The following is a 24229-nucleotide window of genomic DNA, read 5'->3' as shown; positions in this document are numbered from 1 at the left end:
CTTGTCTTCTTGTCCTGCCTCTTCCCTTTTATCCATTCCTTTCCCTACTCAGCAGAGAAACTTGAGAGATACTAACAGAGCTGAAAGTGTTAATTTTATAGATTAAAAAAATGAGTCAGTGTGTTTTTGTCTCCACCTCCCACCCCCTGCCTCATTCTCTCTTTTCAATCAACATAGTTATAAAGTCAAGAAGAAAGAGTTGATTAGTCCCCTGATGCTCAGCAACAACAAACAACAACAACAACAACTGCAAAACTGAAGTTTCATATCCTATTCTATTTGTTTAAATTCTGCCTCTTTCTAAAAAGTATTTGAAGCTACACAGAATATAATAACATTGCAGAAAATTAATAACATATAAAAAGAAAATTTAGGATCTTAGAAAAGAGGATGTAGCAATATGATAACCCTATGAACTTAGCAGAATTTTCTGAATGAGTAAGAAATTTATCATGGGGTTCCTGATAGGGCAAGAAACAGTTTACATAGCTGTAGTTAGCAGAAAGGAGGAAGTATATAGTGATTACTCAGGGATGGCAAAGAAATTTCTGCTGTGTGACCTCACAGGGGACTTTGTGTGTCTTGACAGCAGCACCCTTAACAACAGCTTCACAACAAACACCAAAGTATTTTCGATATTGCTGTTCCTCATAGCTGAAGACATAATGTTAAAGCCAGACTCAGTGAAGCTGATCTTCTAAGATGATGTTGGATTGGAGCTGATCCCCTTAACATACCCATTTTCTTTCTTCTTTTATTTTTTATCATTTTCTCCCTTGCTTTCCCTTAGAGTTTTCTTTAAGTCACAGTATAGATGGATGAGTTGTGTTTTTCACCTGCTACATAACTTTTTTCCCCCTTAGTTTACCATTTACCAATAGAGAAATTTAGAACTTATTTTTAGTTTCTTGGGATCCTTCAAAGACCCTATCTTGTTTCGGTTTCCATTTCCCATTTGGTGACACTTGTTGATGGAGGAGAGGCTGACAGATTATGTAGTTACTCTGGAAAGTGACAGAACAGGGCTCAACGTATGTTGATGTTATTGGCTATGGGCAAGGAACACTTTTCCTCTTATGACTCTGCAGCTGTAAAAGTAATGATGCAATTCAGAGCAGCTTAGAATATTATGGTGGCAGGTATGGGTATACATAGAAAAGCAAGAGGTGCTCTGCTTCCTCCAGTGAAATGAGCTAGCAGAGACCTACCTTCCCAAACACTCTGAATCCCACATTTGGCAAGTTCTTTCAGCTTAGAGTCTTCTGCTGGTGTTGTCTGGTTCTCAGAAGTAATGATGAGCTGAATCTGAACTGAATGGAGAAGGTGATTTTTACCATGCAAAATTTGTTTGCATAAACTTGGATTTCAGTTGTCTTTTTCATTTCTCTTTTGGCAGCAAACATTAAGATTCTTGTGATTTATTTTCAAAGGGGTGTCTGGAATCTATATTTTAAAAACCTGAAAAATGGGTCTTTTACTTATACACACAAAATAGCTGTTAATATTGTAGTCATACTTTGTTTAGACATACTCCATTGAGACAACTAATTAGTCATGATGAGAAAGATTATTCTATGATCTTTCCTCTTTTTAATGTATATTGTCTCTGTCAAGAACCATTATCATCTATCCATTCATCCATCTAATCATTTATTCTTTCATTTGCTCATCAAATATGTATTAAGTACCTACAGTATTCAAGAGAATGAGCTGGTGTCTGGATGGGTGAGAGGAAGCCACAGAAGTGACTAGATCATGAGACTTTGGGAGACAAATATAGGAAATGTTAATTTCCATAAGTAAGGGTTAAGTAATGTGCCTTAGGAATTTGCAGATAACACAGAAGATTTCTGACTTGTAGGGAGGTGGGGTGAGTGCTGCAGAAATACTTTTTCACTTAAGTTGACCTACTCCATTCTTGTTTTTTTTTTTTTTGAATGCAGGAAATTGTTTTACTCCTTAGCATTTAGTAAAACAAATGTGATAGAAGATATCTGTTCTCATCTCAAAATGCCTAGAATATGCCTGGCTTTTTCAAGACATTTCACATTGTTAGTACTTCTATTTTTTATGGTTAAAATACAGACATTGTTAAATACTCATTAAAATGACAAAAAGTATGAGGAGTTATCTGCCCTCAAAGCCCATGTTCTTTCCTTTCCTTCTTACTAAAGAAACTTTAGTTGCAAAACTACCATGCTTTTTGAGAAGTGCTTATTATGATTTTTCTTCATTTTTCTTTTGTTTAATTTTATACTGTATTATTTTCAGAGGCAAAATCAGTGAAGGCTTGGACAATTTAAAACGTGTTAGTCCCGTAGGAGAGACATACATCCATGAAGGACTAAAGCTAGTAAGTTCTTTTACATTTATGAGTATGGGAGAGAATGTTTTCTTACTCTGTAATGAAATAAGTTATAACTCTCTAGTAAAACTCAAGGACCCCATTACATGTTTATCTTAAAATTTAAAAAAAAATGCTTTTAGTTGTTCTAGGGATAAGACAGATAGAAAACATTTACCATGGTGATAAGAAAAGTTTGGTTGGCATTTTGCCTTTTATGGAATTTTCCATTTACTCTATGGCTATATTCAGAGAACCACATTTTCTTTGTGGTTATAGTCAGCCAAGGCTAAAATCTTTATCATTTAAACCCTATACTAACTACTCTATAATGTGAATATATGTATATTTCAAATTAAAATAGTTAACACAAAATACCCTGTTTTAAAAGCCAGTTCATAATATTTTGATTTTGTCAGACTTAAAATTCAGCTTGATGGAACATGCTGGTTAAAAGTTAAGATTAACTTATGAGTTGGACAATTATTCTTCATTTTCAGGCAAATGAACAAATTGAGAAAGCAGGAGGCTTAAAAACCTCCAGTATCATAATTGCTCTGACAGATGGGAAGTTAGATGGTCTGGTGCCATCATATGCAGAGAAAGAGGTGAGTATTGAACTGAAACGGTTCTTTACACCCCAGTGTACTTTGCTGTATGTCTCTGCATGTATTAGCCTGACATTTGAATAATTCACCTCTCTGTCTTCCTCTCTCTGTCCCTCTCTCATTCTCTCAATAGGCAAAGATATCCAGGTCCCTTGGGGCTAGAGTTTATTGTGTTGGTGTCCTTGACTTTGAACAAGCTCAAGTAAGTCCAGCAGATCTGCAGCCTTTAATCTAAATCACATAACTGTCTTAAGGAGAGTTTATCAGATTTTTTTCACTGATGACTTATTATGACTCAAATCAGTCATTAAAGATTTTCTATACAAATGGCCCCATGTCTTGAGCTCTAGGTTAATAATGTCTGAATTTGACAGGCTTCATTACCTAATCAAGCTGAAGACAAAACTCTAATTTTCTTGAACATTTATTCCATTTGAAGGAACTAATACTGGAAAAGCTGTTGGGTTAAAACAATATGCATACTCCTCTTCTTTAACTCAATTGACAAGATTATCATGACAAGTCTTGTTCAAATGTTTTAGTTTGAAAACTCAATTCAGGAGTTCAGGGATTTGGGAAGTCTGTGTAGGAGAAATCTTTAATAATTTTCCCTAAAGAACCAATTTTTTTTCATGAATTTTTGAGGGTTTATGTATTAAATTTTTTTCCCACTCACAAAATGATTTTACATTTAAATATTTGGTTGAGTGTGACTGAGACTCCTGTGTCTAGTGACATTTACAGCTAGTAGAACTCTGAGCTGTTTTGAAATTGAAACTTGATGCCAGTGTAAAGGGTCTGTGCCTGATCTCAGTTCACTTTTTTGTGATGCATTTAGAGTAACACTAGTCCCATCACCTTCAGTTCCTGACAGTGAATTAATCCTCCGGTGTAATTTTTCAGGTGAATGTAATTGACATGTAATGAAGTGTATAAAGTGTTGTATGTCTCAACCACCTCTCAATTAAATTTTCCTCCTTTTTTCTAAAGCTCGAAAGAATTGCTGATTCTAAGGAACAAGTTTTCCCTGTCAAAGGTGGATTTCAAGCTCTTAAAGGAATAATTAATTCTGTGAGTATTTCTCTGGGGTTAGGAAAGGCTCGTAATTTTATATATATTTTAAACTATAGGAAGTAATCTTGATATCCAGTTCAGTGGATCATTACCTTGAAGAAAGAAGTTAAGAAGGAAGTTTGTTGGGTATTGCAAATGCAGGGAAATTGTAAAAAATCTGGATTTTGTTTGTTAAGTGAGATTTGGTATTAATTCTTGCAAATTGAGCTCTGTGAGCCTGGGTTTGTGATTTCAAGTTTAAGATTTTCATAAGCAGTCTCAGAGCATGCTTTGAGCATGGAGTTCCTCACTGGCTTGATATCTTGAAAGTTTTATAGGCTTTATAGAAGAGTAAAATAAAAATTTGGATTGGAATGTGTGATTGCTTCCTCCTCCAAATATGGTATTTCTTAGCTATCAGGCAACTCGAACGGGTGGCAGAGAATTTGACTGCAATTGTTGTTCTTTCCATTTTAATGATTAATAGTTTCACTGGAGCTCATAATATTTCTGTTTGGAATTCAGTTGAGGTGTCTCTGGTGATCATTAGAATCCGGGCCATCCTAAATAGGGTATGGGGAAGTGGAGTGATGAAATGCAAAGGAAAACTCCTGGGCTTTCACAACTGAGGTTTATGTTTCATTTTACTGCCTTTTGCTAGAAGCACCAGGAGCAGTTGTTATTAAGTATTTATGATATTTTGGTAAACAACATCCTAAAATAGAAGTGGATAATATATATTCTCTAAGCCAAAGCTTTATCTTTAATCTTTGGGTATTTCTTGAAGGAAAAAAAATCTCAGGGTTTTTCTGACATTTGGTTCTGGAATTTAAAATTTGTTTTAAAAATCATGTTTTTCAGAAACAGAGTGAGATTTATTGAATTTGCTTTTGGTAGTATGTAGGCTTTTATTCTCTTAATAAATGGATCTTTTCAGGAAAAACATACAATTTGATTCTAAAACATATCAGTACGACTAGTGGACAGGCCAAATATTAGTGCAGAATGGAACAGAGATTCAATTATTTTAGGAGCTTACATATGTGTTTAGTTTCAGGAAAAAATTTCAATGTAAAAAAGTAATAAATATTTTTGTAGGTGGATTCAAGGTACATACTCTACAACTGTGATTTGTTTTACAATATAGGAAAATGTATTGACAATGCAAAAGGGAGGATAATTTGACCCTGTAAAAAACAAATCAGTGTATTGTATTTTAAATAGAATTTTATTGTACTTGGGAATTTGCAATTATTTTTATATTTATACTGGGAAGGAGAAAAGACCTCTGTGGGTTTTCCCCTTTGCAATTTTTTTCCTCTATATAAAAGGATTAATTCAAAATTCTACAGGTGACTAATTGGCTTTTGAAAACTCTCTTTTTGTGGGGTATGGCTACAAATATCTCCTTCAAAAAATTAGTAGTTGACTACTGGAGGAGATAAAGTTGTTATTGTTTTATTATATTTTTTTGTTCAATTTCACTTTTTAAATTTGTATAAGAAAACTTTAGAATGGAATTTCGAACTGCAGTGTTTCTCTCCTGAAGTTCTTGATGGACTTTAGCTCAAGTATGTTATGTCGAAAGATTTAACATGAACTTAGACAAATTTGCGTTATTTTAGCCACACATTATGAACAAGGCCTCTTGAATTTCATCTGGAGGGGACTGATGGGTATAGCTATCATCTCATTATAGTTAAACTGCAGCTATTTTGTCACAAAAGGAGTTGTAAGTGATCCTGAGGGAAGCCAGCCTCTGGGGAAACCCTAGCAGTAACTTGGGAGAGGAGGCAGGTAGACAAACGGAGCATTACAATCAAAGTTGATCTCACTAATGGTTGAGATTTCTATCAACATGATAATAGCTTGGGATTTCTGCCCACTTTGTAGAAATTTAAGACTCTAAACCAAGCACTTTATCTCTCTTCAAGGCAGAGATTGTACCACCTCTGATAATATACAAAAGCTGTACTTCTGCCTCAAATTTGAATTACCCTTTATATTTACAAAGTACCATCTTATCTTTAAAAATTATATATGGTATTGGGTAAGAGCTGAGAGAAGAGAATCTCTCTCTGTTCTTTATGGTTTACCAAACTAATGGGTAACATGGTACTGTGGAATGTATTTACACAAAGCTAAACAAATGGAAGAAATCAGAAAATTTAAATCTTTCATATGTTTGGTACTCTGAAGGCAAAATATTTGCTAAATTGATTGATAATTTATTTTTCCTGCTAGAAGTTATGTAAATACATCTGGCCTTATTAATTGTCAGTGCATTAATTTCCTTGAAGTTAATCTTTAATTGAGAAAAAGTGATAACATGGTTTTCTTGTTTTCTTTGTCCTCCCTTCCCCTGCCCACTAAAATCCAGTGACCTAGATGATCTGGTCCCCTTATTGTAAAAGATATCACATTTTGTTAAGACATAGTTTGTTTAGAATCAACTTTTTAATCAGCAAGGATAAGAGTTTAATTTTGGAGCCTTTCTTCATTACAGTTTTTTGAAAAAAGAAGAAACACTGTAGTAGTTCTAACTTTTATAACTTCAAAACAAGGGACTTTGAAAGGCCTTTGTTATGAACGTATACTTAATACCTTTTCTAAAATTTATTTGATTCGGAAAATCATTTTAATGCTCTTTTAATTTGGAGGGAAATGTATCATTTCAAAATTTTTATATTTCTATCCCAGCAAACATGATACGTACATAACATTTTTTGTACTATTGGTTTAACCTCTACTCTTAATTAGCATATATGAGGGTTTAGAATTCATTATCTCAAGGAGGTACTGGTGAAAAACTGTTCCTCCTTTTTTACCCTCCTTTTCCCGTTGTATAATGTATTCTTTCATTTCCTCATTTATTGAGCTCTTACTATGCTAGGGCATGGTATTAAGCTTGGAAGAGGGGGACACAAACTTATATAAGACAAATTCTTTATTCTTTTTTTTTTTTTTTTTTTTTTTTTTTGCCATACGCGGGCCTATCACTGTTGCGACCTCTCCCGTTGCGGAGCATAGGCTCCGGACGCGCAGGCTCAGCGGCCATGGCTCACGGACCCAGCCGCTCCGCGGCACGTGGGGTCCTCCTGGACCGGGGCACGAACTCACGGCCCCTGCATCGGTAGGCGGACTCCCAACTACTGCGCCACCAGGGAAGCCCCGAAATTCTTTATACTAAAGGGGCTGGAAAATGACGATTCGAGGTTTGGAATATGGCGGCGCCCTGCGAGAATTACAAAGTGTGGGAATTTGGAAAAGGGAAATTTCAGTGAGTCACCCTATGTGATAAAAAGGAATCCTGTCATGCAGTTTGTGTTAAAATACTAATATGGCTAGAGTAACGTTGAAAGAGAGGTGGAATGAGTTTGGTTATATGAAGTCATGGGAGGCTTTTTGTGGTGGGATCTGAACTGCGCTCTGACAATTGGAGTAGATTTAATTAGAAACAAGGAACACAGAACTTCAGAAACAGCCTGGGCTGAGTGGCTGAGGCACAAGAGGGTTTGGCTTGGATGGTGTAATGATATGGGGGATAAACATTGGTAGGTAGATTGGATCCAGATTATGGAGACCCTCAAATGTTTGAGTGGTGAAATGGCTCTTTTTGCATAAGTAGTCGAGGAAGCATGGAAGATTAATTTAGAGCATGAAATTTATAACAGTGTGAAAGTTTAGGTAGAATATGTTTACGGTAATGTATGGGATGATTTGAAAGATGAAAAGCTGTGTTATGTCTCTTGCAATAGTGCTTGTGAAACATGGTGAAAGGAAACCTAACATAGTGAAGACAATATGAGATTGGAAAATACGAAGGCCTGAGTGTGGGTTCCAACTCTGCCACTGCCTAGCCATGTGACCTTGTGTACCTCCTATAGTGTAATCTCTCTGAGTTTTAAAATTCTCATCAGTCAAATGAGGATAATGATATCTATATCAGTGAATTGTTTTGTGAATTAAATGAGATAATGATTAAGAATGATCTAACTCAGAGGGGATGACTTTAAAACATGTGGTAGGAAGCTAGGAATGGCTAGAAGCTAGGACCATGTAGGATGGGATTATTGATCCTTCTGTAGGGTAGTCCACTGAGAGAGATGGCCAACATTCTACATGATCAATGACTTAGGTCTAAAGAGGGGTGGTATTGATATGTGCAAGGATCTAATCTAGCAAGTGGGTCATAACGACAAGGATTTCTAGATGGTGTAGCTGTGCAAAGTCAAGTATCTGGCTGTGCCCTAGTTCTGAATTCTCAGGGCATAGGTCTAGGGCCCAGCTAACAACTGGAAAAGAAGATTCAGAATTCCCATGGCAAAAGCTATATAGAATTTCAGGATCCTCCATTCAGAAAAAAGAGCCACAATTCTTGTGGGGGAACTTGTGGTGCTAATTAGTGATTCAGAGTAGAAATGTTACTTTGTTAAGGGGAAACCACAGCCCCAATGGACTATAGTTCTTTAGGGCTAATTTCAGGCACTGGGATTCTAGGTCTTTCACAATAAAACTAGGCCAAGGACTGCAAGGGAAGCAATTAATAAATTATCTGCCCTGGTCAGAATTATGTCAGGAACAGGGTGGGGCTGAACCTCTAGGTATGAAACTGTTTGCTCTTTCTGAGCCAGGCTCTGAAGGCTCTGGCAAATATTAGCTGGCAAATACTAGTTGTTGTTGTTAAAATTGTGATGGCTGTGAAAACTGGAAATAAAAATGTAAATGTGGGAAGCTTTAAAAAATTAATAGAACCTGAGAGCTCACTGGATATAGGATGAAAAGGACAGAGAGGGTAGTCAAGTGTAACTCGGGCCTTCCAACCCTGAAAATATGAGTATCTAGAAGCATTGAAAGTGAACGCTGTTTTCACAGAGGGGTCGGAGTGTTAGAGGACAAAGTGGAATTGGGCAGGAGGGCAAGGAGAGAAGGTGAATTGGGCCTGGGAATAAATCCCAGTGGGGGATGTCACTGAGGGAAGTGGTGATCCAGGGAAATGTTCAAATCAGAAAACTACAGAACTGAGTCATTCTTCCTCCTCTTGTTCTTTCTCCTCTCCCTTGCCCACCAACACAAGGATATAATTGTTTTCCACAGATCTTAGAATTGTTAAACAATTATTTTTGGTCTCTTGGAAAGGTGATTGTAGAACTTTTATTAGAAAATAAAATTGTATTCAAACTAGGATAGGTCAGACTAACCTGAGAGTACCATGTGGTTTCTAGTGCAGTGTTTCATAAAGCAGTGCTGTGTAAGAGAACATTAAAAATAAAACAAAATAAAATAAAACAAAACCACAATTAGTTTTGTTTTCTCAGGGAAAGAATAAAAATCAGTGATGTGGAAAAGCCCCTCCTTTTTTTCTAAAAAGAAGACCATGAGATGTTTTACTCTTTCCAATTATTTCCATAACTTTTTTTTGATAGCACACCTCAAAAATATTAAGCATAAGAGATAAATCTGTTGTGAAGCTGTTTTTATAAACAGCCCTGATCCAAAAGAATTAAGAACACTGCATCCTAGGTGATGGCAGCAAAGTTCCTAAGTACCTAATGGGGAAGTAAAGGAACCTAAATAGGAAAGGAATGAGCACTCACACATGTAGGAAATTTAAATAAAACTGTAATAGATTGTTTACTTTTTTACTGAAAAAAGTAAAATATACATTTAAAAAAGTAACTTCATTCATAGTGCTGGAAATATAAGCTTCATTTGACCTTTGGAGCCAAGTTGTTTTTCTCAGTAATACCTCTTGTTGTTATTATTATTTTTAAAAAGTATCCAAGAAAGGTGTCTAAACTATGTTTTAATGGAATGAGAAGACGTTGCAAAATCATTTTCTCTACAGGAAAATCATTTTCATAGAAGAGGGTACCTAATAAACATTCTGATAAGACTTTAGCTTAAATGCTTTTAGCAGGTTCTGCTATGAATGTCGACTGCTTAGTTGTGGAAATGTCTATTTATAAAATTATGGTTTAATGAAAAACCTAAAGTCTAAGCTAACTATAAAGATATATTCACAGGAAAAAAAAAGCCAAACTGGTACAACTTACTCAAAATTGGAAATCAGTTTCTAGGACTCCTTTTAAAAAGGACTGTCTGTAGCATGAGGCTCACTGTGCATCAGATTATTTTGGGCTTCTATTTATCCAAGGATCTTTATTACTGAATATAGATAAGGTGTCTCCTTATAACATCTTTCACATTAATGGTTAGAAAGTTTGGGACTGTATTTCCCACCTCCTCCTTTTTTTGCCTAATACAATGTTGGGTTAGTAGTTATTGCCTAATTCATGTTTATCAATGAATGAGTAAATAAAATCCATGCTTCTTGAAAATATTTTTATATTTTTAAAATATAATTATGGTGTGTTTAAGCATTACAAAAATCAACTCCTTTTTTCTGCCAGAAAATACTTTGTTTTGAATTGACTTCTGATTCCATATTATTTTGACTTTATCCTCTTATTTATATTCCACTGTATTAAGGCTTTTGGTTACAAGTGACAAAAAGCACGTTCATACTAGCTTAAGGGAGAAAAAAAAAAAGAGAGGTATTGGCTTATCTAACTAACTGGGTGGTCCAGAGGAGGAAATTGCCTCAGGTACAGTTAGATCCGGGGAACCAATCCACATTCTTAAGGTCTTCTCTCTTTGTAAGTTTTGCCTATGATTCTATTTGCCTCATTCTCTCCTTATTCCCATGAGTGGCAGTTGAAAGTAATTGCCAAATGTTTCAGCTTACATAGACCTCAATTAGCAAGCCTATTGGAAAGAGAGAACTGTTGTCTCTGGGCATCAGTATATTCTGTCCCAAGTTAAGGACTCTGATTGACTCAGTTGAGTCAAGTGCTTATTCCTGTAACAATTACATAGTCAACAAACATATTTGGACCAGCCTGAGTAACATGCTTACCCCCGTGATGAAAGATTGGGAGCAAGGTGGAGAGGGCTAACAATTGACAGCCTCACCAGGAGCACATGGAGTAGAGAACAGTTTTCCCAATAGAAAGGGAACACTTCATAGATGTGTAAGGATGAAAAAATGTTCTGGGTAGGGAAGAAAAATCAATAGTATTACAGTCCACTGTATTAAAATGCATTTAAAATATTTTTGACATATTCTAAGAAGGCACTCCATTCCTTCTAAATTCCAATTAACTAAAAAATACAAATAGTCATTTAATTTACTGAAATTTTATAATCTTGACATCCTTTGTCCAATGGTCTATTTGCATTTGCATGATACTTTTACTTAATAATAACATTATTCTTTCCTTCTTTCTTTGGTTGGGATTGTAGTATAAGGAAATCAAATCCATTTTGGAAAAATAATTACAGTTTTTTTGTGATATTTTTTGAGAACACTAAAGTGGTGGCATTAGGTTACATAGCCAAAATTAAGTGCCAAATGTTTATTTCTTAACATTAATCTGTTGGGCTACAAAAGAAGATGACCTTTAGCGGCTCACTTGTTTTTGAAAGCAAATTCAGTTGAGTAGAAGGACATTAAAAAGGGGGATAAAATGGTTAAGATTTATGATTAAATGTACCATCAGTGTAAATTATGATGCGTAAATGCATAATTTCTCAGTTATATCTCATTTTCCCCCCGAAATAATAATTCCTAATTTATTTGGAAGCATATTTTTGAAAACTTACTGTGTTCAAGACACTTTTCTGATGTTGGCTTACAGAGATGGATATGGTACCCTTGACTTTTGTGAGCTTACAATTTTTAGGGATATGTGTTTGTAAAGTCAATAGAACTGATAAAGCTGTTTTTTTTTTTTTTCTTTCTTTCTTTTTTATCCTTGTTGCATAGGGAAATAGTTTATTTGCCACTCTGGATTTCTGAAAAATCAAATAAAACAAGTATAGACTTATCATGCTTGTCAGGTCTATTTCATGTTTTATTTAATGAAACAAGGGAGTGAGTAAAGAGGACTAATATGAAATAATATATGCATCAAAATGAAAAACTTGTTGGGACTCAATTTCTTTAGATTCTGAACAAATAGTACATTTATTATTACTTTACCCCATAATTTCAGCGCACTTTTTATGGAAAGTCTATCCTTTAAGAAAGCATTAAATAATTATTCTGAGTTTGTACTGAACAAAAGAAAGGAAAAAAATCAGAGACATATAAACTTTTGTTTCATATCACAATCCACTTTGGGGTGTATTTCTATGATATAGTGAGAAAGGAAGACCTGCTAATATGATTTGTTATGAAAACTGCAATTATAACATGCAGAAGAACTTAAATGTCATTTCGCTATTTTGTTTCACAATTTGTGATATGGGCATAATTTCACCAACAGTATAATCAGAACTACTCATCTGTTATGTTTGGAGCAGAGAGGAGTAAAAGGCAATGATTATAACTTACATTCTTCCCTAGATTTATTAGAGTAAAAGTTTGTTTAGAATTTGTCACTTGTGCTTATACTACTCACTTACTTGCAAAGGGAGAGAAAATCCATATTTAGAAATGGGTCAGTGCAGAACATGCTGTATTGAGCAACTGGCATTTTGAACCTCCAAGCATTAAAAAAAAACAAACACAACCAAAACACATAACTACAAATTGCAATTGTTTTTCATGGACGTATTACCTCTTAGAGAAAAATATATTTGGTAGGAATGTTTCACACCTAGAGAGAAAATAAAATCATATCTGAATGTTGAAAGGTAAAAAAACAAACAAGAAAAGATTGTAAGAAACATCTTTCCAGTTGTTTTAGCTGCTTATTTTATGCACATGTGTGGCTAACTACTAAAGCTTCATTTTAGGGAGATCTTTTTTGGGGAACTAATGCTGTGCAGTGATTTTTCCTTATGAGATTTAAACTTGGAATGCTTCATATTTGGGATGAACTCCTGTAGTGCTTAAGCTTCTCAGTGAGTCAGAAAAAAAGTAGCTTGTGTTTTTAGACCTTATTATTATTCTTACTGATATTTCCTGACATGCTGTATGTCATAGAAATTAGCAGTTTCTATTTATTAGGATACACTGAAGGTATTTGTAAATTATCTGTAACGTTCTGTTTTACATTATGTTATATATTCAAAGTCAGTGTTAGAAAATTATTGCCAGAATGAATATTTTGAATTTTGAATAAGGTTAAAAATGTTGGAGATGTTTGGGTAGCATATTGAATTTAAGTGTGAAGAAGTAATCTGTTTTTTTTTTTGGAAAAATCTTTTTATTTAGAATTGACCTTAAAAAAGAAGGTCACATTCATTCAATGGGACTTAATATCCTTTTGCTCTTTCACATATACTATCCAGAATCAGCCCTCTTTTTAAAAGAAGATGCATATCTTAAATTTGTTTCTTTTCATGTTGTTTTTATTGTTTCTTTTTCTCTTTGTTAAAAAAAAATATTTTTGCATTTGGCTCAATGCCTTATGAGTGCCATTGATTATCAAAATTTGAACTATACAAATAAGTTTTCCTTTCATTGTGTGTGACCAAAGCTGTGATTTGACTGACTCAAGTAGCCCCTCATTAAGCTCTGTAATTTTAAATATACTTAACTGTTCATTGTTACATACCCCATTTATTTGTCTTATAGCCAAAATGCTTGTGCTTTTTATTAGAAAGTTTTACATGTACTCTTCAATTAATTCAATAAATATTAATTGAGAAGCTGCTGTTTATAACATTGTGTTATATACCTTTTATATTAGATTGGTTTTAAATATGAAGTATTATTATTCATTATAAAAGTTTTTACATAGTTTCTTCTGGAATGGGCTCTATTTTCCAAATACAGTATCCTTACCATCACCATTTAGAAATAGGAAAAAATATAGATTTTAAAAATCTGTCTTGTTTTATACTAGTTGTAGGAAGTGGGTTTTTGTTTGTTTGTTTTATTTAAACTGGATGCTTGATCTTCAAAACATAAGACCTATATACTGCTCCCAAATTCAACATGAACTTCCAAGACACTGTAGGTCCTAAGTAACATTTTACTTCATCCCCCCCCCCATCTTAACTAATTCCATGCTAAATTTTTTTCTTGGATATAGCCCAACTATAATTCTCCACTAATTAATCCCATTTTATCTTCAATGCCAGAAGAAAAAGGCCACAGCTATATTCATTGTATGCATTTTTTTAAGGCCATGGTATGGCTTTTACTACTCCCTACATGTTCCATATTTGTCATTATAACATGTCCATTATGTAAACATGTTCAGGAACTTACAAGATCTCAATCAAAATGTGGTTTCATATGTATCTTAAAATATCTAACAAAGAAGAAATCAAGTCTGATGCTATCTGGTTGTTTCTGCTGTAGATGTTTCTGTGATTAACACTGTCACTTCACCTGGTTATTATTCAGTCCTTATAAAGACCTGATCCTAACCCTATAGTCAAGATGGGTAAGAAACTGCTTCGTGGCCACTGGGATTCTTGGAAGAGTGTCTCTGACTTAGCAGAGGTTCTCACACAGCCACAAATCTTGCCAGTTCTGGCTCCAAAGTGCATATCTGCCCCTTGTTGCTCTGTATGCAAATTGGGCCTTTAGTGAAATCCTGCAGCCTGACCACATGCACTAGACGCAGACTCAATCCAAATTAATTTGGAATATGCCTGGAATATCCAGGGTGAAACACCATTCTGATACTCCATTCAAGTCAAACTTCTGGAAAGGGACAGCACAATGGAATCTACTTTCATCTCCTGCCAAACATCTGTATCTCAGAGAGGCCAGCGGGCAGAGCTGACTCCTAAGGCTGCATCTGGTCTTTCCACTAACCAAAACTAACCCAGAGGGGGCCATTACCAACCTTATCTTATCCTACCCCACTCCCTTGACAAATAGAGAAATTCAGTGAAATTCATGTTTACAGAGTTCACCAAACTATTGAGAGTATTCTGATGATCTAAATTATACAGAGAACGTATCGAAGTTGTATACGAGTTAGAAACAACAGAAAATAAATAGCTATAATTTATAAGGATGAATGCTATTGTTCCACCTGCAGTTTTATCCCAAACAACTCAGAAGAGGGGAAATATTGGATTTTCACTTTCTTATGACGTGTATTCAAGACAAATACATTTTAAATAGGACAGAAAGTTTTGATAATGAGAAACGACAGTGACTGTTATAGGGATTAAATATATAAAACCATCTTTAGGCATTTAATTCACAGTTTGGGACAACAAGCTGGAAGGTAGACATTTTACACAAAGTAACAGAATTTAGAATTCTATATATTTCAGACTCTTTTCTATTATAGATTTTTATTGGTTTATGAACACAGGTCTTGCAGATGGTCTTGTGTATACCATCAGCTCATCTGCCTAGACCTCTCCCTCCTGGAAGTTCACACTTTTACCTCCTACCCAACCTGTGCCCTGTGGGTGTAACTGTAGGTTAAAAATGTTTAAAGACCCTGTGGTTCACAAATACTGGAGGAAAAGAGACTAAGAAAAAGAGTAACAGAGGGACAGACATGTAGGCAGACCTTGTTTTCCAATGTTGGTATCCCATTTTAGAAAATGTTTTCCCTCATGCTGCTTGTGTTTCTTGCTTTACTAATATTTATGTTGCCTGCATTTCCATGTATAGGGATTTTCATGGCTTAACAAAATATCCTCCTGAGGCTGTAATCCTGTCCAGGTTGTTTGAAGCGTCATGCATTCACATGTTGACATTCATATATTAGTATGAATGCGTTCATGACATGAGAACAGCTATGTTGAAATGGAATATTTGGGGAGATAGGGCAAACGTGGATCATGATTGTGTTTAGAAAAAGAGTGTCTCTGTGTGTCTAGCAACCCAGGTGAGACAATGAGAGGGGACGGACAAAGACTCATTTAGTCTGTATCAAAAATTTGCTGCTCCAAAGAAAAAATAGAGAAAAACCAAACCAAACCAAACAAAATCACCAAACTTCTACCTTCTGGCTCTGAATGTGCCTTTCTGTTCCCAGGACTCAGGCAAATTCTAGAGTTTTAGAACTATAAAACCTGAATACCATTGACATCATTACTTTTATGGAAAAAAAATCTGTCCTAAGATCAAATAACATTAATTTTTCTAAGCACCGTTTGATTTTAGTTTCCAAGTGCTTGTTGTGTTCTTATACCAGTATTAGGACCTCTGGTAGCTTGTTCTGGTAGCCTGGCTTGTCTTTTAGCTTCTGGATGATGCTGAGAAGTAAAAAGTACAAGTGTTTTATCTGTACAAAACCAAATTTGAGAAAGAAAGCAGTAATAAAGTAAGACAATAGAGAAAAATAAATACATAAAAAGAGGGAGGCCCCTAACCATTTGGGTATCCCATATATTACTAACTCATAGGATGATCTACAATTTGAATTTATTCACAGTCAGTGGTGTTGGGAACTTTAAAGCAAACCTGTAAAAACTCCATAAATAAAGGTGAAAGCTTAGTGACATAATTTTGAAGATAAGAAATAAGCCCGATTTTAGATTGTTTTTGATAGTATAAAAGGTTTCCAGGCAAAACAAGCAGGTGAATTTCACTAGTTTGTTGGATATTAGGTTTTGTAACGGGTAGACCATTTATCACAAGTCTGGAGGGTGGCAGAGGGCAGTGGTTAGAGGAATGGGCTTTGGACTCAATCAAACCTGGGGAGATCTGGCTCTGCTATTTAAAAAGCTAATTGTTCTAGGACAATTTTTAAAAATCTAAGTTCCAATTTTCTCATCTGTAAAATGGGGATAAAAATAGTATGCATTCTTAAGACTTGGAAGGATTAATTGAAGAAATTTATATAAAGTGCTTAGCACAGTTCTTAGAACATAATGAGCACCCAACAAATGGTAATTATTAATATTGTTAGAAATTCTTTTGAATTTTTGACTGCTGCTATTTGTACTGAATTTACAAAGTTTGACTTTTTTCATCTATATTAAGATTTGAGGATTTAAAAGTAGGGATTAGGTAATAATGTACATATTTTTTTCATTTATAAATAATCCTTAATACTAATATTATTTTTTAAGTGAACAGATGCTTCAGTAGTATACTTTTTTCATGGTGATCATCAAGTTCTTTGCCAATTTATATATATATATATATATATATATATATATTTATATATATATATATATATATATATATATATATATATATATATATATATGTATATAAATGGACTCCAAAGTCTCAAATGATGCAATTTTGCATCTAGTGTGTTGATGACTTAGAGAACCCTGGTTTTATTAATAGAATTTGGTTTGTCTTTAAATTTGTTCTATGGTGCTATTAGCTCTCTTGATGTCAACTAAGGCTGACCTTTATTGGAAACTATTTTCTGTTTCTGTTGAGACTTAATGAAGGCAGATGGCAACACATATTTGAAGAAACATCCTTACAAGGTCCTCTTGTTGTACAGGTTGTACAGGTGATGAAAGTGCAGAGTATGAATAATAATGCATCAATTATCATAGATGGGACACCTGATCCAATGTTCAATCAATCAATAACATTATTTAAGTTGATAAAAATTAACTAGTGTTTTAAAATAGTTGTCCCATCTGTCAGTTGTCATTTAGTGATGACAATTTTAATGTAATAGGTCCATTTTGAGGTCTTGAGCATTTGAACTTGTGCAATTACTTGGCAAGACTAGATTATGAAGTGCTTTGTATTTATGGAAGTGCTTGTTTAAAAATTTAATGTAAACTATTTGCATATGAATATTAAATCACAGCAACTTCTAGTTGTTCTTTTCTTAAAATAGCAACATGGTAAACTCTAGATAGAAAAACCAAATTTAGAGCACATTTTATTTTCTAAAATGCATACACTTTCTTCTCTTGTTTCTTTCCCCACCACATTTTCTTGCTCTCTATTTATCATGTTAAGATGGTTTTGGTGAACTTAGTTTCAAATTATGGGTCTCTGGATTTCCAACCTTTATAATTTTTTGAAAGGCTAGATGCTTTTTCACATAAATTAACTTTATTTTGCTTTATCTTGGTCTTTTTATGATTGTTGATTTGCTTACTAGATAGACGTTTTTAATATTCTCATTAATTCGTGCATTCAATCTGTATTCTCTAAGCATTTTTTGTTGTTGTTGTACTGTGTGTACAAAGCAATGTGCTAGTCCTGGAAAGCTAGCACAGTATAATATGATCCCATTTCTATTCTCAGAGTTTGTCTTCTAATAGAGGAGGTGATTCAACACTCAATAAGATCCTAAGAAATTAAAAAAAAAAACAAAATAAACTTTAGAGAAAGGTAGGTAGTGTTCTGAGGGGGATTCATCTAGATTTTGTCAGATGGTGATGCAAATTTAATGACTCATGGTCTAAACTGCTTGTCTTTCAATGAATGTCTTACCTGAATCACTTTTTCATTCAATAATATCATTTCTATAGAACTCATTTTGTTAAAATAATTAAGTACGAATATTAAACTAATGTAAGGGTATTCTTATATATAAATGTATATTATACAAGTTACTGCACGATGTAACCAACCTTTAGTTATTCTTAATCTCTGCTTAATGTAATTTAATTTCATTAATCTCAGACCTGAATAGAACATAAATTTCTAAATTATTCTGAACTTATTATTGAAAATCAAAATACTTTACAGGGGATAAACAGGGTCTGACTTCAGAACAGTAGACCATCAATGGACCTTGAAGGTGTTTATTCTCCAGTCTTAAGGAGAGCTCCATTAGAAGTGATCAATTGATCTTGCTATTATAACTACCATTTTAGAAATGTTTTGATGAAATACATCAAATCAAAAGAGGAAGTCAACACAAACATTTGTCTTAATAGTTTGAGATCTGATTTAATTATGGCCAATATTTTTAGGAGAAAGAAAACCAACATAATTTCAGAAATTCACACAGGTCATTCTGGGTTGCATAGTCTTTGACACAGCTTTTGGAAAATCTCTTTATAATTTCTTGATTTACCTTATTCTAAGGAATTAAAAAAATGATTTCTATTTCCAATAGACTCAATCTTTAAGCCTCTTTCATAATTTTCTTGATGTTCAAAACATTTTTTTGTAATGCTGATAGAGGTGTGCCTAAAATAACTAGTAAAAAGATCGTAAGCTGTAAGATCAGTCAGTTTCCTTAACAGGGTTTATTTTAAAATAAATTCTTTCAAGAATTGTCACCAGATAAAATAGATTTGGGGGCTTTATGTTTTCTTTTGACCGTCCATTTTCGAGGCTCAGTTCTCACTTTTATTTCAAATTCGTCAAAACTAAAGCAATAATACCCCAATTTTGTTAGTTAGGGTATTATTAACTTCATATTCCTTTGGCAAAACCTTTTTAGCTTCATATTTCTTTGGCAAAAGTTTTGTATTCTGTTCCCTTCAGAGTCTTGTTATCTGAATTATGTCAAAATATTTAAAGATGTTAGTGATTTGAGATACTTTCCTTCCAAGAGGACACATTAACCTTTGACAATGGTCCTCAATTTTTAAATGAACAAAGGTACTCACTCGTCAAAGGAGTGAGTGTTGATCATCGAAGATAAAATAGCAGACCACAGGTGTTTGGGCCCTGACAGTCTTTGGGTGACTCTGGAATCTCTTTGGTTATTTATGAGTTTAAATAGACCTCACTTAGAATTTCTCAGATATAATACTTTATTCTATTTGTTTCCTAATTACTAAAGCCTCAATCACTAAGTGAAAAGTGGATTCACTGGGAAATGACCTTAAAAAGTGCAAATGTTCCCTCTTTCAGAGAGGCATATTCAGCAACAAAAATTCCATGATTTGACCCAGCTGTATTTTAGAGTCTGACAATTTATATTTCCACTGTTATTAAAGAAAGCACAGAAAGCATTTCTATATCCTGCTACAGTCCTTCCTTCCTGTTTTAGTTATGAGCAGGAGATGCTAGAAACTACTGTACATCATCTGTCTTTAATGTCTGTCAAGAAAGAAATGTTGTTCAAAGATCATCTGGAACTTGTCTGCCTTTGCTAATGTAGTGCAGAGCAGTTCTAAAAATAAAGGCAGGATTGTTGAGTCCATTAGGAGCAGCTTATTTCATCATTGTTGTTTTTCACTTGTAGACTTGTGCCTTGTATGGTGGTTTCTGTTTCTCAGAACAAGCTAAGAAGAGCCATTCTGTTCCTGTGCTCTGGGAATGCTGGAGTAGAGAGTCTGTCTTTTTGAGAATAATATTTGGCTCATACAAGGGGCCTGTGTTCTGCAAGTGTAATGTTTGATGCATGTAAGGAGGATCAGCGTCCATGGGAATTGAGGCAGAGAAATTGAATAGAAATGCCATAGTCAAATAAAGAAGTGTTTATTTATTGATATTATGTTGAACCTTTTAGTAGAAAACATTAAATTAGTATAATTAAATAGGAGGTCTGATTTTGCTATCTTGTTTTTGCCTGATGGGAAATTCAGCATTGATTTTATGGCTATCAGGAAATTTTAGTTATCTTTTCATGTCAAAAGTTCCCAGACTTTGAGGCAACAACCCACTTTATCTGTGCTTATCTGTATTCATTTTAATCAAATAAGGGTTCCTACAGAATACAATCTTAGAATATATACTGAAAGAAAGACAACACAGAAATTTCCTAAGAGCTTGGTAGCTGTATACGAGAGGGTTAATAAAATTTTCTCTGCCATCTATTGAAGTTAAAGGGAGGACCACAGATTATTAGTAATCTTATAATTCACTTTACATGTTATGATTTAGTGCTATACCTTGGTCTTCTTTTTTTCCTTTTTAGATACTAGCTCAGTCGTGCACTGAAATCCTGGAATTACGGCCCTCAAGCGTCTGTGTGGGGGGTAAGTGGTTAGAATTTAAAAATACCTTGTAAGAAGTTGTACTTTTTTCCTAGTTAAAATATACAATTTGAAACTCATGTTGGAAAGAGAATAGCAAAATTAATTTTTTGGCATCTTTTTCTGTAAGAATTTTTAAATAATTCCTTGAAATATTTCTATTTTAAATTCAAATTTTTAAGATTGGAGTGTTATTTTAAATAATGAACATATTGTGCGACAGGCTTTTAAAATCTTCTGTATATTTAGTTCATGTTTGAGACCTTTCCTATGACAAGTAAAGTAGAAAATTTTCTCTTTTATCTGATTATACAGTCAGGTATCTGTAGACTTTGAGCTCCGTGCCTTGATGACCTGGCCAAAGTACAGTACATGCCAGCTCAGGGCCCATAAAGAAGTGATTTATAGGTGGATGGCAGGAAAGAAGCAGGTGGCTTCATCAGCTGGTTCTAAGAACAGACTCGGGTTTTAGCACTTTCAATCCATCCAACCCAAAGAGAGTGCGATTCTCTCTGGCCTATACTATTTCTACTTCAGGTCTTACCTGGAGTTCATTTTAACCTGACTTTTCTTTCAAAAGGAAAAACATTGGGTCTGGTGGGGAAGGAAATGTGCTGTGGAATTTACTGCAGAACCTCCCAACTGCTGGACACAGGATGAAGTTCTACATCTTTTAGACTCCTCCATTAATGATTACTGAGACGTCCAGGGGAATAGTGCATTTGAACATTCCAGAGCAGGATGGCGTTCTATGCATTTAGAATTTTACCTAATCCTCATAACAACACTATTCGACAGTTTTATAATCCTGGGTTCATGGATGGGGAAACTGAGACAGAGACATGTTCATTACTTGCTATTAGTAAATGTCCTGTTAGACTCTTGTCTATCTCACTCCTAAAGCTCATGTTCTTTTTCTGAGTCACATTTTAAGTTTCACTTGCACTTTATTTTAACTTATAAGAAAATTCCTTTCATAATACACTGAATGGAGAGTGGCATGGCAGTATTTTCTTCCACAGTTAATTACGCTATATGTGTTACATTATTTCAGATAGGAGGTCTCCGAGAGGATTGAAAGTTGGTCACTATTAAAATAGTTGACATACCACCTTGCAACTAAGCAGCAAACATTTAATTGCCAATCAAAACATTGATTAGCAACTAAAATTTTCTTCTAGCATATTATTTCACTTTCTAACATTTAGTGACTGCTCCTCTTACACAAAATATTAGTTCAATCAACCTCTTTTACCTAATGGCCATAGATTATTATTAGTCCAAAATGCATGACCCTTGATGAGTTATAAGTTTATATGCAACAGAAAATAAAACTGGAATTAAGGATGTGAAGAAGCTGTTAAAGAAGAGCTATGTACGGGGTATCATAGATTAAAGAAAATATAATACACGACTGTTCTAAGAACCAGATAATATGAGGCATTAACTTCTTTACATTCTCATACCTCAGTTCCTAAGACAAGAGGAAAACAAAGAGTTTTCTTTCTTGTGGATATTTTCTTCAGGATAGAATTTGGGCAAGTTTGTATGGTATTTGTCTGGGATGACTGTTATGCTTCAATTCTAAAATCTTGATCACCATTGGAAAACAAAGATTCTTTGTACCTTGATACTTTTGTTTCAAGTTACGCTTTTTGTTGTTTTTTGTAAAGTAGTGATTAAATTTTTTATTTTTCCTTTTACTTCTAGAGGAATTTCAAATAGTTTTGAATGGAAGAGGATTCAACTTGGGCAGTCGGACAAGCAGTGTTCTCTGTACTTACACTGTTAATGAAACATACACAAAGAGTAGGTCTCCATAATTTCAATATTGCTTTAATATCTCCATAGTATATCAGCATCAAGTGTTTTCCTCTTTTCTCCAACTGAAACCAACTGTGCTATATTGTTTTATCAGAGGGGAAAGAAAGGAAGTCCAATGATAATATAGTAGTAATAATAATTACTTAATAGTTATTTAATAATGGCAACATTTGTTCATAAATTAATAAATGTTGGACCCCATCCTAAGTAGCCTCATTATACAAATGATGCCCTTGTGGCTGAAAGAGTCAAATAACTTGCCTGTGGTGACACAAGTAATAATGGGCAGAGCTGAGAGTTGAACTCAGTTTTCCTGACTGCACTCTGTACGGACTCTATCCACCTCCTGATTTAATTGCCTCTTTCTCCAGATTTGTTTCTTGTCACTCTTGCCTGAAAATCTAACTGTCTTGGACTACTCTACTACTTATTGCCTTATTTTATTGTCACTTGTTATCTTTATCTAATTTTCCAATAATTTGTTAGCCAGTTTCCTGAAGACGGGCTTTTTGCCTTATAGATATATCTCCAAAGCCCACCTGGCATGGGCTTTGTTGATAATTATCATATTTAGGGAATTAGGTTTTATTTTCCCTCACTTGGCTTTCAAAAAAGGAGAAGATGAGTGTAACATTTTTATCTTCATTTTGAGAAAAACTTCTGCTCTAGATCTTAGTATGCTGAGCATTTTGGGTCTCTATTAAGACATTTTCTCCTCAATGATTATATTGTCTTCTAAAATTTTATGCTGTAAGGCAGATGCTGCAACTCTGTGAACTCTGGTGGAATTATTTTTTGAGAGGTTCATTTACAATTTTGTTGTTTATCTGATGGCTCTAAACCCTCCAATTAGCACAGCTTTGGCTACATACACAGTCACTGCTCCGTAAGTTTGTTGAATTAAAGTGGTGAGGATCTCAGCATGGTAAATGCCATCAGTAATTCCTCTCTTTCTTATTAAGATCATCATTTTGGTAAGGAAAGACAATAATATTAGTAAAAAACTTTCTTCCTAGTAGGTTCTACAACTGAATAGGACAAAATAATTTTACCATTTTTATTCAGTAGTCATCTGTATCTAAGCATTAGCTTTACCTTACTCCTTTTGATTACATATTTGAGTTGATTATAATATAAACATATTTTACACATAGCTACATAGGATTTAATTTATTAAAGTAAATCTCAAATAAATTGAGTCAGATTGTATTTTCATCATTTGTATTCTAATATTATCCATCTAATTATGTAACTTTTCTGAGTATTTATAGTCTAGATCATTTTTCTCATATACTATTAAAATTGCAAGGCAATTTAAGCATTCTATAAAATGTGTTTATATATTATAACCCCAATTATTTTATTAAACTCTTGAAAGAAATGTATTATCCTTTGGACATTTGTCTTCTCTATCATTTTTAAATTCTGCTTTTAAAATATATATATTTTTTCTTGAAAATCTAATATATTGGCAAAATTGAGAGAGAAAAGGTGATAATTTTATAGTATCTACAAGCTGTATGTGAACTTAATCTATATCAAAAAATCATAATTTATGATTTACCAGTACTATATATCAATGAGGCATATAATCTCTTCCTGTTTT

At 34.1% G+C, this 24229-nt stretch overlaps 1 protein-coding gene across 1 annotated transcript in view; it reads left to right on the top strand.

Annotated features, from left to right (window-relative positions):
• ANTXR2 (ANTXR cell adhesion molecule 2) overlaps positions 1-24229 on the top strand; it is a 176024-nt gene that overhangs the window by 15333 nt on the left and 136462 nt on the right. The window contains exons 4-9 of the mRNA XM_060113758.1: positions 2272-2353; positions 2845-2952; positions 3086-3154; positions 3943-4023; positions 20742-20802; positions 22510-22608. Coding sequence (XP_059969741.1) covers positions 2272-2353; positions 2845-2952; positions 3086-3154; positions 3943-4023; positions 20742-20802; positions 22510-22608 — 500 coding nt within the window. The remainder of the gene's footprint in view (positions 1-2271; positions 2354-2844; positions 2953-3085; positions 3155-3942; positions 4024-20741; positions 20803-22509; positions 22609-24229) is intronic.

This window comes from Mesoplodon densirostris, chromosome 1 (genome assembly GCF_025265405.1).
Source record: "Mesoplodon densirostris isolate mMesDen1 chromosome 1, mMesDen1 primary haplotype, whole genome shotgun sequence".
Lineage (NCBI taxonomy): Eukaryota > Metazoa > Chordata > Mammalia > Artiodactyla > Ziphiidae > Mesoplodon > Mesoplodon densirostris.
This window is presented reverse-complemented; position numbering and strand designations above follow the sequence as displayed.